The 15,194-nt window shown below is 43.0% G+C and overlaps 1 protein-coding gene across 2 annotated transcripts in view; it reads right to left on the reverse strand.

The window, feature by feature from the left end:
- Positions 1 to 15,194, reverse strand: part of LOC128760024 (plexin-A1-like) — a 153,187-nt gene that overhangs the window by 18,525 nt on the left and 119,468 nt on the right. For both annotated transcript variants that reach the window (XM_053866907.1, XM_053866906.1), the window contains exons 13-20: positions 13,182 to 13,333; positions 9,753 to 9,876; positions 9,538 to 9,674; positions 6,837 to 7,004; positions 4,941 to 5,034; positions 4,069 to 4,305; positions 2,784 to 2,927; positions 1,817 to 2,051 (exon numbers count right to left, since the gene is read on the reverse strand). In XM_053866907.1, coding sequence (XP_053722882.1) covers positions 1,817 to 2,051; positions 2,784 to 2,927; positions 4,069 to 4,305; positions 4,941 to 5,034; positions 6,837 to 7,004; positions 9,538 to 9,674; positions 9,753 to 9,876; positions 13,182 to 13,333 — 1,291 coding nt within the window. The remainder of the gene's footprint in view (positions 1 to 1,816; positions 2,052 to 2,783; positions 2,928 to 4,068; positions 4,306 to 4,940; positions 5,035 to 6,836; positions 7,005 to 9,537; positions 9,675 to 9,752; positions 9,877 to 13,181; positions 13,334 to 15,194) is intronic.

Here is a 15,194-nt window from a genome sequence, read left to right on the forward strand (position 1 = left end):
TGTTATTGAAATGGATCCAATGAAAATGCTAACTGAGCAATTTAGAATAAAAAAGATCCACTGTCTGGCAACTGGAAGTGATTATTACAGGTACTGCAGCTTTAAACCATATGCCTATTTAATCTAGTTTAAACTTCTTCATGTCACAGATTATTGGCTAGGGAAACCATTCTGTCAACTTTATCTGGCATGCACTGAGTTAACCATGGCATACTGTTTTGGTTTACCCTCTATTGCATACATTTATGATAGTTCTGGGGAGTTTACTGTTAAATCTTTGACATTCAGATTGTTTCTTGTCTTTTCCACGAGTGTCAATAAAGGTTTCAAAAGGTGTCACGTTAGCCCCCTTAGCTCTGCGGGGCAGACAGTCTTCAGAGCAAGAAAACTCATTTTGCCATGAACATGTAGGATGACGCGCACTAGTGACAAGAGTGCAGAGAATCGGCAGCGGCGCATCAGCATAGATCTATATTGTATAGAATGAGACAGAGACAATCCACACGGTCTCCTCACTCACTAGACTGCCAACAGTTCAAATGGTCCATGATCTTATATCGTACACACCTCTGCTAAATCCCCATACTGTCTGTTCGCTCCCTCTTCTGTCTCTAGTCACCATCCTGGAGACTTGCATCCCAAACTCTCTTGTAAGCTGCCTCTGAGCTCCACAGGAGTTGAAAACTATTCTTCCACTTCATTTTGAATATTGTATTTCCGTCCCAATATTTGTCAAGCTAATTTGGCAGATCCCAAAATCAAACATCACCACTGAGCAACACTAACTTCACATCTCTCTGTCTGCCTGTCCCTCCTTCCATCTATCTCGTCTTCCCGCAGAGAGATGCCAGCAGGCATCCCCGCCACCCCGCAAAAAAAAATTCATGATCTTCTGAATTGTTTGTGTTTTTCTGCGATAGAGTCTTCTATGATAGAAATCTAATGCGTTTGTTGTCATCTGGTTGCGCATCTCCACTATCCACCAAACAAACCAGAAGTACGACCTGTGTGGAGCTGGCACCGCCGCCACATCCAAGCAAATGAATTTATGCTAATGTGCTGCCCTGTATCTATCTAACCTCCATCTCTTCCTCTCTGTGTAACTTGGGCCAAACTCACAGCGCTCTCGTGGGGAGGAGAGCCAACATCTGGTGGCTGGCTCAGATCAAAGTGGTGTTCTGGATGCACACCAACATCCCCCCCTGCCCCACACACACCCACCCACCATTGCCACCAATCAGCAGGGGGACAGTTGGAAGGGGGAGAGAGGAAAAATATATACAGAGACAGCTGAAGGGGAAATAGTTTGGGCCACTCCGGCCTAAAATGCAGCACGGGGGGGCATTTTCAGAAGGTTACGGGGGAAGAGAGAGCAATTTGGGAAGGATGGAAAACTTGACAAGTAAAAACAGAGCCACATCACATGACATGGGGTCAACCGCGTTCAAGACTTTTGGGCCGGGTTGGAGCAAAATATATACAGAAAAACTTAAAATCAATAAGCTTTGTTATTAACAAATGAACAAACAAAAAGGAATAGAATGAAATTCCTTGAGGCCCACATAAAAATACAAATAAATAAATAAGGTGGAAATAAATCCATTAATGAATTTTGACAAAATGAAATTTCATTAATATAACTTTAATATAAACGTCAACAGTTGTGGGGCAAAAATAAAAATAAAAATAAAAATAAAAATGGGATTGAAAAGTGCAGAGTCAAAATCAATTTCCTCAATAAAAATACAACCCACATTCACAGGGTTTAACACCTGACTAGTAAGTGGAGGAAACCCTCATTCGAGGAGTGACTCACCCTCCTTGCACTCCAGCGCCACCCTGGACTCCAGGTTGTCCATCTGCAGCTGAAGTCGTTTGAGAGTGCGATCAGCATCTCGAGACTTCCGCTTGTAAGCAATGAGCACAGCGATGATAACCAGCAGGAGGAGGCCTCCGCCTCCACCGATTCCAATGATGGCAGGGAGAGTCAGCAGGCTGTCTGAGTAGATCTTCAAGGTCCCTGGTGAGTATTCAAAGCCTCCGACTCGTACCTGGAAGAGCCGAAAAGAGACTTTAGCCTCTCACACGGGAGACAACACGTCTAACACTAACCACCTTGGGTTCCTTTCATCCACCACAACTGGCTTCACCTGAAGAGTCTGGAGCTTGAAGATGTATTCTAGAAAATATACTACTTCTTAAGCCTCATTGTTTTGATGCTGCATGCCAGATCTGTATTGCTTCATATCTACTGCAAAATACTTTCGCTTTTCTTTTGTCACATTTCTTCCACATAAACAAGCAGGAACTACTCCATCCAGCCTGAGTTATTTGGTTTGAGGTGAAGTCATTGTGAGAGCACGCCAGGCAAACAATATCAGGCAAAAAGTGCCGAGCACGTTAATGTACTTCTTCAAACAAGATGTCAGTCAGAGACAGGATGTGTGTGTGTGTGTGTGTTTGCACTTGTGTTGAAATATGAACAGCGAGAGAAATCTCAGAGTAATTGAAGAGATTTAGGTTCCAATGGTGAAGGAGTGGAATAGGAAGGAAGAGGATTGACATGAATAAAAGGGATAAAAAGAAGAAAGGAGTGGTGGCTGAATGGGATCTACTGAGGATAATAAATCCTCAGGATAGAAGGATATTTAAAACCCGTGACGATTAAAAGACGGTGAGAAGAAACACGGCGGAGAAATCAGGGAACTTCTTTTTCTCTGGAGCACAGAAGCATCTCGGATGTGCTGCGTGTCAACATCACAGGTGACTTTATAAAGACTCACCGTGACTTTGTGCTCCCCAGTCAGGTTCGGCAATTCACACATCAGCTGGTTCTCCGACAGGGTGAGGGCGCACGGCGTGTCCCCGATCAGAACCGTGTAGTTCAGCTTGGCGTTTCCTGGAGCGGCGGGAATAAGGTTCCGACCCTGGGAGGAGGAAAAACACACTTGACTGACACTATCACACGATACCATGGAAAAACAACTCAATATAATTGGACCAAAGTAATTCATCACTGCACTGAGTGGTGAGAGACAGAAGCTGGAACATATGTATATATATATATATATATATATATATATATATATATATATATATATATATATATATATATATACTAGTAGAGGGGACAACAAAAGCCACTGTGGTGCAACAGTAAATCAACACAGCTTTGTCTGAGTTGTAAAAAGCTTCAGATAGTTTAGATGAGATTTTTTTTCTTTCCAAAATAACATCACTTACATTCCCATAAATCTACATACTGCGGCAAAACAATTGTATTCTGTTGGGCTCAACATCACCATAATGGAACGATCATGTAACCCGTTTTAGCGGTGAGATCATAAAATCAATTCAGAGCCTCTGGAACTACTAATGTCATGAAAAAAAAACTGCATTCTTCAAAACAAAACTTCTAGTATGTGACTAGTTTCTCTCACCGCAGCAGGTCATAAATCAAGTGATCAAAGATCAACTCATTTGTCATCGGGGCATGGTGGATCTCATCACATCAGCAGGATTAACTGTCAAGTTTCTGATGTTTAAAACTGTCTGGTTTCACACAGTATAGAGCAGCAGTCCATGTTGTGATGTTCCAGTTGCTCTTTCACAGAGAAATGCGAAAGATCTCCACATAATGTTCCTGGATTCACGTCACTTTTCATGGTGGATTTCCTGTCTGAGCGATCCTCGGTGGTGGGCGGCGTGGGAGTGGGCGTGAAAAATGCATCCATCGCAATTGGAAGCAGAGTGGCCGTCCGCCACCGTGCCGCACGCCTGCCTATCATCCCTACCTGAGACCCACTCTCATTAGCACGAGAGCTGACAGCACTGTAAATACCAGCGACACACTGAACCCGCGGGATACAGCGAGGGAACACTGTAGTAGGTATCAGGTGCTGTCATGAACGAGTACTTGACAAGCACGAGTAGAGTGAAATAGCTAGTATTGGAGTGAGTACCGATCAATCTTGTGGTACTGGGACATCTCTGATGGAACCGTTTGAGGAGGTCATTTCAAAGGTGGTGAAGTCACATCCCATGAACACATAGTACAAGCCTGCATACCTTGAGGATGAGTGGGGAACTGGGCTTCCTGTCGTATTTGCCGTCAGCACTCAGCGGTTCAAACACAGGGTCCGGGTGGTAGTTAAAAGTCTCATTCACCACCAGCAAAGCACGGACATCGTCCATGACAAACCCGATCTCATCAGGACTGCTGCCGACTTCCGAGAAACTTTTCTCAGATGCAGCCACAGAGGGAGCGAGGCACAGCATCACCGTGTTGTTCACCACCGTGCAGTTCTGGAGGAAGAGAGATAAGACTGGATTCAGAGAAGGATTCTGGCCATACGGTAGAGTACTGCTGTAACCTGCCTGCTCACACAAAGACTGCCTCACCAAGAGCAATATAATGTCTGACATTTATTAACATGGCTGGGAATCATAAAGCACAACAGTACTCTATCGATTCAGAAGAAGTCAACTAGGAGCAAACAACAGGTACAAGCTAAATAGACTTCTTTGCACACAGTAGCAGACCTTAACACAAAAAAAGAGAGAGGTGAATTCATACTTCTAACGATGGCAGAGAGCAACAATAACACAGAAGGGTGTTGCTACTTGCATTGGAGTGGAGAAAGGTTAGCTCAGCCCCCTGGTGCTAGGTGAGAAGAGGGGGATTTGCTGGAGACACTTTATTGCTGGTTGACATTTCAAAGGTTAAACTGCTAAAAGGAAATTCAACATCAAAAACAAACACAAAATGGGCCCATGGCTGGTTGACCAGCAGGTCAGGTGTGTGCGCGCCTCAGTCCGTCCCAGGAGTGTGTGAAAAATCAGTTTTCCATCATGCAGGAGAAGACAGGACACGAGGCGGTTCTCCCTGGTCAACACGACTCTGAGGGTGTGCGTGTGAGTGTGAGAGTCCATCCACTTACATTCTCTGACTCGGCAAATCCATACTTGGCACGCATTTTGGGTTCTCTGATGGTCAGCAGGTTGGTTCCTGTGATGGTCAACATGGTTCCTCCACTAGAAAACAAACCCAAGAAAACATCAACGTCAAAATGAGTGAAATGTCATGGATCATGATTTTGTCTACTTAAAAAAAAACTTTTTCTTTTTAATTCTCCAGTGTAAGATGCAATGAAAATAAGCTACTCTGCAACCAACTGCATTCCCAAAAATATTTACCATTTAAAAACTATTTATGCCGCTATGATTAGTCAAATACGCATTGTTACATGCATTTTTAACACCCAGGGTGCACAGGGGACAGCGGTCTGTGCTGCTAAACAGTAATAAATTAAATCTGCATGCGAGCAAAGAGAACCTACCACTTGGCAATTTACCATTCAAACTCGTGGCCTATCAGCTTCTTATACGCGGAAACCCATTTTCAGGTAATGCCACGGACACAAGAGCTTCCCTATGAATTTTAAAAGCTTCTAAACTGCTACTGCCATAAAAGGGATGAATAGGAAATGTGACGAATTATTTTTCAGAGCCAAATGTTTTTCTTTTCCTCATGCTGGACCTGAAGGATGAATGCATATTTGATACACACACACACACACACACACACAGATATATATATATAAAACATAGCAAACATCCACAAAATATAACAGAATGACCCAAACAGGCTGGTTAGATAACAACCTAACTCTCAATGTAAAGAGATGACCGCTGCAAACACGGTAAATAGAAGTGAAATGACAAGGAAAGAAATCATACTTCACAAGAATTGTATTGTACTTTGGACTGCAGCAGCCATAATTGAATGTGCATTGTAATTTTACTGATAACACAGGGCAAGAGTTCCTCATTATTTTCCCTTCATCGTGCAGACAACACTCGTCCAGCACAGCTCTGCCTGAGAGACATGAAGTGCAGCCACAGCCTCACTGTCAATATTGTAAGCCTCTTTCACAGCAAGAACTACAACAAAACTCTGTTTAATTCAATTTCAGGGGGCAAAATGACAACTCCACATTTAAATAATGCGAGCTTTATACTTCATATTTAATGCATTGGCACTTTTGAACAACTCTGACCCTCCAAAGTGTCGAGCCACAAAATATTTATTTTTAGCTCCTCACGCAGCGTCTCAAGCAACGACATGCAAATGTAAACCACTCTCCGACGTGATATACGGCTAGATCCGGAGACATTTTCCCAGCAAATGAGACGCTCAACAGTGAGCATGTTTTATTTCTGAGCGCACAAAGTTTCTAGGTCACGCGAGCGAGCTCATTAGCATCTGGTCGCACCAAGTTTCCACTCCGACTCAGCTCGTGTTTGCATCTCCCCATCACGCCGTTGTCTTATTTCCATAAGTCGAGCAATATTTACAGATCCATCGCTGCTCTTGCTCATCAATGTGTGTCTGGAGCTCCCTCTATGTTTGTTCTCACCCTCAAAGATTTATTTTCAAACACAAAAAGGCATCTTAAAGGAAGGTTATATGTAAAAGAGAATGAAATAGATATGCAATATTATATTTATAACAACAAGCATGGATGAACTGCAGGAGGTTTTTTTATGTAATGGACCCTTCAGCTTGCTGAATTAATAATGCAAGCCTTTTTATTTGTTCTATACATCAAGTAGAATTGTAGATCAACGACTACTGAAGTGAATAATTGATCATCTTTGAACTCCAGTGACTTATAGCACAAGTGACTAACATACGGTTAGCTCAAAGGTAGGAATTAAATCAATTAATGCAGTTTCAATTTCTGATCAACACATCCCTGCAAATTTTTTTATGTTCCATCCACCACAGAAGAATCCTCGATACACCAAGTGCACTTTAACTAGCTCAGACTTACCTGGCGATGCTCCAGTCAGGTTCAATTTTGAGGATGGTGGGATCATTCGTGTAGTTGAACTTGACCTCTGGGTTCCTCAGCTCAGCAGCGTTGATGTCCACCATGACAGGCGTGGTCCCTGGGGTCTGTCCTGCCGGTGTTACACACACTATTTCCTTGCTGCTTCGCCTGGGGGGGGGGGCAAAGGATTGAGACAGGAGGAGAGGACAGGTGAGAAAGATGTGACACTGGCGAGAGTCGGAGTGGAGACTTTTAGTCTTCTGGAAGTACGTGTCCGCTTGATGAAAAGAACTTCTACCAGCGTGCTTCAACCTCACTGGTGACTCACTGAATTGCCAAGGTTAACATCTTTCAATGTGACCAGCAGTGGTTTCATCAGCTCGAATCAGAGTGCTCCATTTGAAAGCTCTTTCTTTTCCTCTCTCTGTTTTTCTGTCTCTTCTTCCCTCCCACGCTCTTCCTGGCTGACAGATCTGTAGTGGCAGATCAGGCTGGTCGTCTCTCTGTGTGATGTAACTCCCTCCCTTTTGCAGACAGGCGGCCAACTGTGACCTGCAGGGAAACTCTGTACTGTTGCCAGAAACTTTCTCTCGACTCTAGTGGTTCACTCGTCCGCCCTTCCCCCCAATCCGAGGCAGCGGCTGCTGGCCAAGCGAGCGGGGGTCACTGTGAGACTGTTGATTGGGCCGAGCGTGTCACACAGATGTGCAGGCTTCAAATGGATTTCAGGAATTTGAACACAGAACATTTTAATGTCATTTTTTTCTTTCATTTCATTATATTTTCCGTCCTGATCACACAAGAAGTGAAGCTCCATATCAGTTTTAATGTTTTGAACCTGGCGACATATCGATAGAAATGTTTACTTCTACCTTATATATAGATAAATCACAATAGTGTTGAACTACATGTTGCAGAAATCTAACACATGACCCAACTGCATAGAAGCAGTGGACGTTGGATAAGTAGATCTGTCTACAGTGTACACAGTGGCGGTTCTAGGCCCAGACGAAGACGGAAAATGCCCAGGTCGGCATTTGTCGAGAGGCAGCATGAGCTACATAAAAAGACAACATACATTTCATTGGGAACCGGTGGCGGTCAGACAAGCGCTGAGCCATCAAGCACAGATGCAGAGGTACGCTATGGCAGTGTCATAACTGCCATAACATAACAGTGTAAAACGGAGCGTAGGCTGTGAGGCTGTGCAGAGCCGAGGGACAGTTCACCTCATGCAACGCAAAATTGCACTCTTTTGGGGAGGTTGGGAAGGAACCTTGAAAAAAATCTGCTGGAATAGAAAGTGTTTGCAGAGCCAGTGAAGAGTACTGTGTTTATGTTTGACCCAAGTTCTTGTTTGATTCAGGCTTGAAAATAAAAGTTTAGTTTTAGGTTTTAGGCTGACTGCTCCTTCTCCTTCTGTTTATCCAGAAACAATTACAACATCACGCCATTGCGTCCGTCAACATGTGAATGAAACAATGAATGAAAAATATCGTAAAAAAAAATGAAAAAATCGTAACATAGAGGCAAACCAATTTCTGGCAAATCATAATCTTGAAGTCTTGGAGACATGCAGAAGTCTTAGAGTAGCCATTTCAGGCTGTTGTGCAGGTGTGAAGATTAAAAACATTATGAAGCTGGGAACAAAAGCGACAGCCGCATAACGACATAATCAGCAGTGACAGACAACTGTGATTCAAGACGACTGGTAAGATGCCTCCAGTGTTGCATCTTATTTCTTTGACCTTGCCAGAGACATGTTTGAAGGACAAGGTAATGACGCCATAATTATTAAAAGCAAGTCATTGCCTGAGGCCGACCAGTATGCTGAGGAGCGAAACACTGGACTGAAAACGAAATTCAGTAGAAAGAATCTTTTCTGCATTCCACTGGCGGATCATGTTTCTATGGAAACCAGTGCACTACCGGCCTCTGAGAGCACCTGTTGTGTTCCGTACATATTTTTGACAAGGTGGCAGCCAGACAAAAGAATACCAAGAGGGCAAACAGAGGGGTAAGAGAGACGGAAGAAAGGGAGGTTTGCAGAGCCAGATAAGAGGATGACTGACTCGGGGTAAACAGGTTTTGATTCCAGCGACAGAGGTCCCGCGGAACAGAGACGTGTTAAAGAGATGGACTCCACCAGTTCATTACTTTGGCATAAAGGTTATTGCTGCTCAGTGAAAGGGCTGAGACTATTATGAATTGTTTTTTTTTTTCTCCAAGCAGCACAGCTGAAATTGGCCTTTACGTTCTCTCTTTAAATCTAAAAAGGAGCTTGATAGGCCGCAGCTCATTAGTTTACTCTGTCAGTTGTTGCCTAGGAGATAGACAGAGAAGTCTGCTCTCAAAGGAGGAAAACTCTAAAAAGTTTAAGCACTTCTGCATATTTGCCAGATGACAGGTAGAGTACGATATAGGGGCTTTCTATACTGCACCTTCTTATCAAGCCTGCTATCAACTCAGCACTGCTTGTTCACTTAATAATGGAAGACAGTGTTCTCTAAAACTGTTGAAAATCCCTGCATGACCGGAACAACTGAGGCATGAATACATTTACAGACGCAGCACAACTTTATCACCGATGTGCTATATGTGGAATATATATCTCTATCTATATATCTGTGTGCAATATATGTTGCTGGAGGCTATAAATCACATGGAACTCCGTTGGTCTGACTAAATAGGAGTCACTTACTTCTCAAAGCGACATGGGTGGAGTCCGATTTTCACATTCACGGCGCTTCCAGCGTTGAGATGGCTCCCTTCAATGGTGATCTTGGTTCCTCCAGACATGGGTCCAGTGGTTGGGTTGACGCGAGTGAAGTAGGGAGACTAAAGCGAGACATGGACAGTTAAGCGAGGCTGAATGGAGTTCAGTTATCTTCTTGACGCTCGATCAAACAAACTTACCACAAAAGTGAAGGCCTTGGTGGAGATGGCCTTGTAGTCAGGATGTATGCAGTCCCTCACACACACCTCCACCTGGGCCTCCTGCACCCTGTAGCCTGTGGCATCGTTCAGTCTACAAACAATCCTGCAAGAAAGAAGATGTTTAAAACAAGGCAGAGCGAGTATTGAAGAAAGGCTGCTCCCATTCCAGATCATCAATACTGTTGCAGTGGTTCAAAGTCAGAGAGAAAGTCTACTGTGTACAGGAGTATGCAAATATATCTTTCACGTCCTTTAATCAGTGCCTGCAGACTAAAAAAGTTGCAGTTTAAAAAATGGTGCTAAAATTAGTTACTGTTTATGATGACGTTCTGTGAATAGTTTCCAGGCTGATCGTGTGTAGTGAGTGCTCGTTGTTTTGTTACGGAGCTCCTCACAAGGGTGGAGACTGGCAGACGTAAGGATGGGCAGAGTCTGAGAGGTAAAGTTGGGGAATCTTTGCATCTGTGTGTGAGTTGCTCAGGGTATCATTAATACAGCCAATTACAACAAGTAGCCGCTGATGTGTTCCACAAGGAACCAGTTTGAAGGACACTGACAGATGTGCTTTGAAAATCTAGTAGACTTATTCCCAATCCCACTTACTGTATACAGGTAGATGCATTCATGCAGTGGATGCAGGTCAGTTTGACAGCCTTCATATATTCCTTTTATGATCAATTCCTGTCTCGTCAGATGGAAGCTCGAAATAAAACTAAGTGCAAGTATTGCTAGTAATATTGTAAGATTTCTCTGCTTGGATTGATTTAACAAAAAAAAACTGTAGTGATACTTCAATTCTGATCACCAATACTCTTCCTTTGACTACCACTGGCGTGCTGTTTCATGATCTGTCTCAAACTAAAGGGGAAAGGCAGTTTTGTGGAAGGCTAAAAGATCAATTATGGCTGCGCATCAAATCATTCCATGAGTCAGCTTGTAATTCCCAAAGCTTGAGTTAACCTTCGCCAAGCTGAGATATGATAATGAAAAATAGACAATGAACTGTTACCATATCATTAGCCAGAAAATGTCCCTCGGACACGTCAGGAACGTTTGAGATTAAAGTGAAACTTGTGAGTGATGTTAGTGTGGCTATATATTGTTCTGACCACTGGCTGACCCAATGAAAGCCAGCATAGTTAATGACAGAGGGAAGGGGAGGGGGAGGAGGGCAGATCCCAAGACCACACACACACACACACACACACACACACACACACACACACACACACACACACACACACACACACACACACACACACACACACACACACACACACACACACACACACACACACACACACACACACACACACACACACACACACACACACACACGACTCATAATTAGACAGAACGAACAAACAAGACAGAGAGCAATGCGAGTCCGAGAAGCAAAGACGGAGGGAAAGGGAGAGAAGATATAGAATGGAAGTGGCTGATTAATTGACTCGACTCATATGGTTTCCTCAGCTTCACTCAGATGAGTTTAATCAAGTCCCCTGCTTCCAGCCCCCCTCCAGGTGACCATGGCAACTGCAGCAAGTGTGAATACATTTCACATACCAAGGCAGTATGTCATATGTCCATTGTTTTCATTTTCCCTTCCCTTCATTCCCAGGAGTCCCACTAAGACAAGAGGCGTAATTAAAATGCCGGACCTGTCGAGCTAAAGCTTGGGATATTAACCTGCGACACTCGAGCATGAATGCCGCAGATACACCTGAAGATTAGAAGCCAACCAGTTGGATAAAGCCAACTGCATCTATACTCTGTATATGAAGACGCACACAATTACAAGGAGCTGAAAAGTGTTAACCAACATAATATTCCGTGAGTAATGGAGGTTGATTGTTCTACTAAAAATAAGTCAATGAGAGAATGCACCAGAGAAAAAAACCTTCTAGTTGCAACAGATGGATGATAAATCAAAGCTTGTTATCATAGACTTATTGTCTTTTGTGTGCATCCAGTTTTGCCTCCTTAAGATTCTAAGTGACGCGGCCTATTATGCTTTGTTTTTCGGTTCCTATTATAGCTTCATTGTTATGGTCAAATGAACATATATTTTCTTAAACGCCTCGCTTTGATCGAGAGAATAGTGTGTCATTATTCAAGTTCTACACCCACAGTTAAAATCATCGATTAACCTATTTGTGAACCAATTTGTGTCAAGCTGATGTTAGGCTATACAGCTTGTGACCTTCGACCTACCACACCAGTCGCATATCTTGTTTCACCTGCAAGGACGTGGGGGATCGGGTCTGGTACCCAGCACTGGTGTGAGCAGTTGGGGCCTCTAATGGAAGCGTATGGTTATCATCACTTTTAATAAACCTGACAGTCAGATTCAATAGCAGCCATCTGTGCTGAATACAAAGAACACGAATATTAGGTTTTGGAGGCAACGTATAGGAGGACGGGCGCAACACATAATCGGAACCCAAAAGCTACTGAGGACATAAAAGTACCACTCGGTATATGTCGCTGTGAAAGAGAAAACAAAACAAAACATCAGATGTGAAACCGTTTTTGGGACACTTGTCAATGCTGTGGGGAGAAGCACGGTATTCTGATGTCTAAACTGTCAAACCATCAACAGAAAAGTTTCTGTGATTTCTTTTTAGTAAGGAGATGGAGAGAGAATCATATCTCCCAAGACTGCAGCAAAGAGTGTTGTGTCGACAGATGACAGCTACATAAATAGAATATTGAGGACAGCCTCAACACTGACACGCGTCCCCTGGTTTTCTTTGCCCTAAAATGTTTTATTATTTTCACGGGTGGATAAATGCAGCAATAGTTGAACATATTCCAGTAGACTTTACAACGAGAGTTATATAAGCCAACCATTTAGTAGATGATTGTAAATAAGAATAGCATAACTGAATGTAGTGAAAACTAAAGAAGTACAACAATAAAGAGAACAAAATGATGAATGCACCACTTATGTTATATGAGGGTTAGTTAATTTAGTGTGCTGTAGATAAAACAAATTTAAAACTGATTTAACTTCAGTATAAATCCACTTCGGTGTCTGACAAGTTCTGCTGCTGAACAGAAATTTTAAATGTTGAATGAGTGGATGGATGTCCGGATCAGACACTCAGGGTCAGTATCAATTGCCGAGCTGTTTGGAAGACTGAATAGCATTGAAAGCTTTCATACAAATGTATAAGTTTAGTTTTTGTTATTGTTAAAAACCTGTTCCACACTTAAGTTCTTCTGTGGCACCAACAACTTTCAGCACTTTAGCAGATCGGATCGGTACTGGATTGGTATTGGTGGGAATAAACAAAAAAAAAAAACAACGGACAGGGACCGACTTTGTGGATCAGGACCTCCCAAGATGGATTTAACTTCCCGGAATGCACCATCAAAGATCTGCCGAAGTGAGCGGTCACTTACTGCTCAGCACTGATGTACTGATCCTCCTGAGGGTTGCAGGACACTTTTCCAATTCGGACTCCGTTCTGGATATCTTTGAACTGCAGCCCCAAGTTCTCTCCGATGATGGTCAGCATAGTTCCTCCTTGTCTGGGCCCCGTTTCTGGAAAAAGCTGGAGGGGTAAAAAAAAAAAAACAAAAGAAAGAGAAAGGTGTTTAAAGAAAAAACGTACTTGACCCATCAATAAGAATGATGAGAGATGCCTGAAGATTCATGAACTCAACTCTGTCAACCATCAGCATCCTGTCAGGGCACGCACTTAACCTGTACCAACCCGGCAAACCGCCTCCACATTCTGCGCCTAACCCTTGGACAATTAATCTACAGAACACAATTACAGTGCAAAGTGACCTCTGGCCGTGGGTTCCCTCCAGAGGTCTGCGGACTGTGCAAGGAGGTGCTAATGGATACCTCAGGCTCACCTCATCACTAATCACAGTCCAATTCACCAACCGCTGATGTAGACAATGGTCCTTTTTCTAATCAGCCATTAGAAGCATAACTTCAGTCGGGGCTAATTGGATTAGATCCTGGCAGGGGTAGGGTCATTTGTCACGTCTGTGGAAGCAAATGCTGGTGAACAAGGATCCGTGCGGCAACACTTGACCTTGATGGCCATAAAGTACAAGCAACACGAGCAGATTTATCCTCAAGGGGCCCTGTGCAGCAGCAATAAATTCAAAGTAAAATGGAGATATGCGTGATCATTACAAGATAGTGCATCTTAGTCCAGTATTGGAAAAAGTCCCATTGATTTGAAGTATCAAAAGTCACATGAACAAACAAAAGTACTTAGCCCACCAGTAATCCGTCTTGCTCATGCTAAACCACCACTAAACCCCTTTAACAGGTGAGTGCTCTTGAATTTAATTAAACAGTCCCTTCACTTTTGTCTGCGGAAAATTCCATTCTGGAATATCGTCATCGTTATCAAAGAAAAATGGCAGAAGAGCCCGCGCCAGAAAGCCGCAACATAAGCGCAGTGTCACGCCAGAGACGCAGAACTTTGGCTCAGACTGGCCAACAATCATTTTCTTCCCTCTCATTCCTCTGCATTTCATTTACTCTGCCTGTGAATGACAATGTCTCTCAGGAGACAGCCTTAGGAAACAACAATGAAATCTTACTACTTCCATAAGCGCAAGCTTATCGCGTCGGTACACTGGCAACAACACAAATAAAAAGCTCTTTTTAGACAAAACAACAGTCTAAATACGCCTGCTTTTCTCCACTCATGGTGCTCTATATCCAATCAAAGGCCATTTTCTCTCATTCTTCTTTCTCTTGACTCGTCCCGTGGTGTCAGCTGCTTTGTGCGAGGCTTTTTTGTCGCAGGCAGAACAGCGGTACAGAGATAACATCTGCTGTTACTGGAGGGAGAGGGATGGTGGAATCACAGGACACGCAGGAGTAAAAGACAGAGACATGGCAGAAGACCAAGTTCAGCCCAGTCTATGAACAAAAACTACCAGGATCTGGTCGGATCAAAACTTTCCAATTGCTGCTATATAAATAAAGGTAGTTCATGGAAAAATAAATTCTCTGATGTAAAGCTCTATGCTGAATAAAAAGGTCGAATGACTAGCTCAACCTTTTTCATCTGAATTCGGTGAAACATTGGGTTTACTTGCAATATTTTTCCATAGTTTACGCTGACATATATGCACTGTGCGTATTCAAATAAGTATTAAATGAACAAATTAAAAAATATGTAAAAATAATACAGGGTTTCTTCTTCATGTAAATGAGCATGGCATTATACCCACCCCACTTTTAGAAAAACAGTCTCTTTTTAAGAGGTGAAATTTCACATATTGAAACGAAGTGGATACATCAAAACAAGTGGACATGACATATCAGGGAGGTGGACTTGAACGTGATGGTTTTCAGTGTATTTTTCAAGGGAAAAAAAGTATGTCGCTTGCAGAACTCTAGTCGCAATTTAAATAAATAATAAACAAATATCCTGAATG

The sequence above is a fragment of the Synchiropus splendidus genome, chromosome 6 (genome assembly GCF_027744825.2).
Source record: "Synchiropus splendidus isolate RoL2022-P1 chromosome 6, RoL_Sspl_1.0, whole genome shotgun sequence".
Taxonomy (NCBI): domain Eukaryota; kingdom Metazoa; phylum Chordata; class Actinopteri; order Syngnathiformes; family Callionymidae; genus Synchiropus; species Synchiropus splendidus.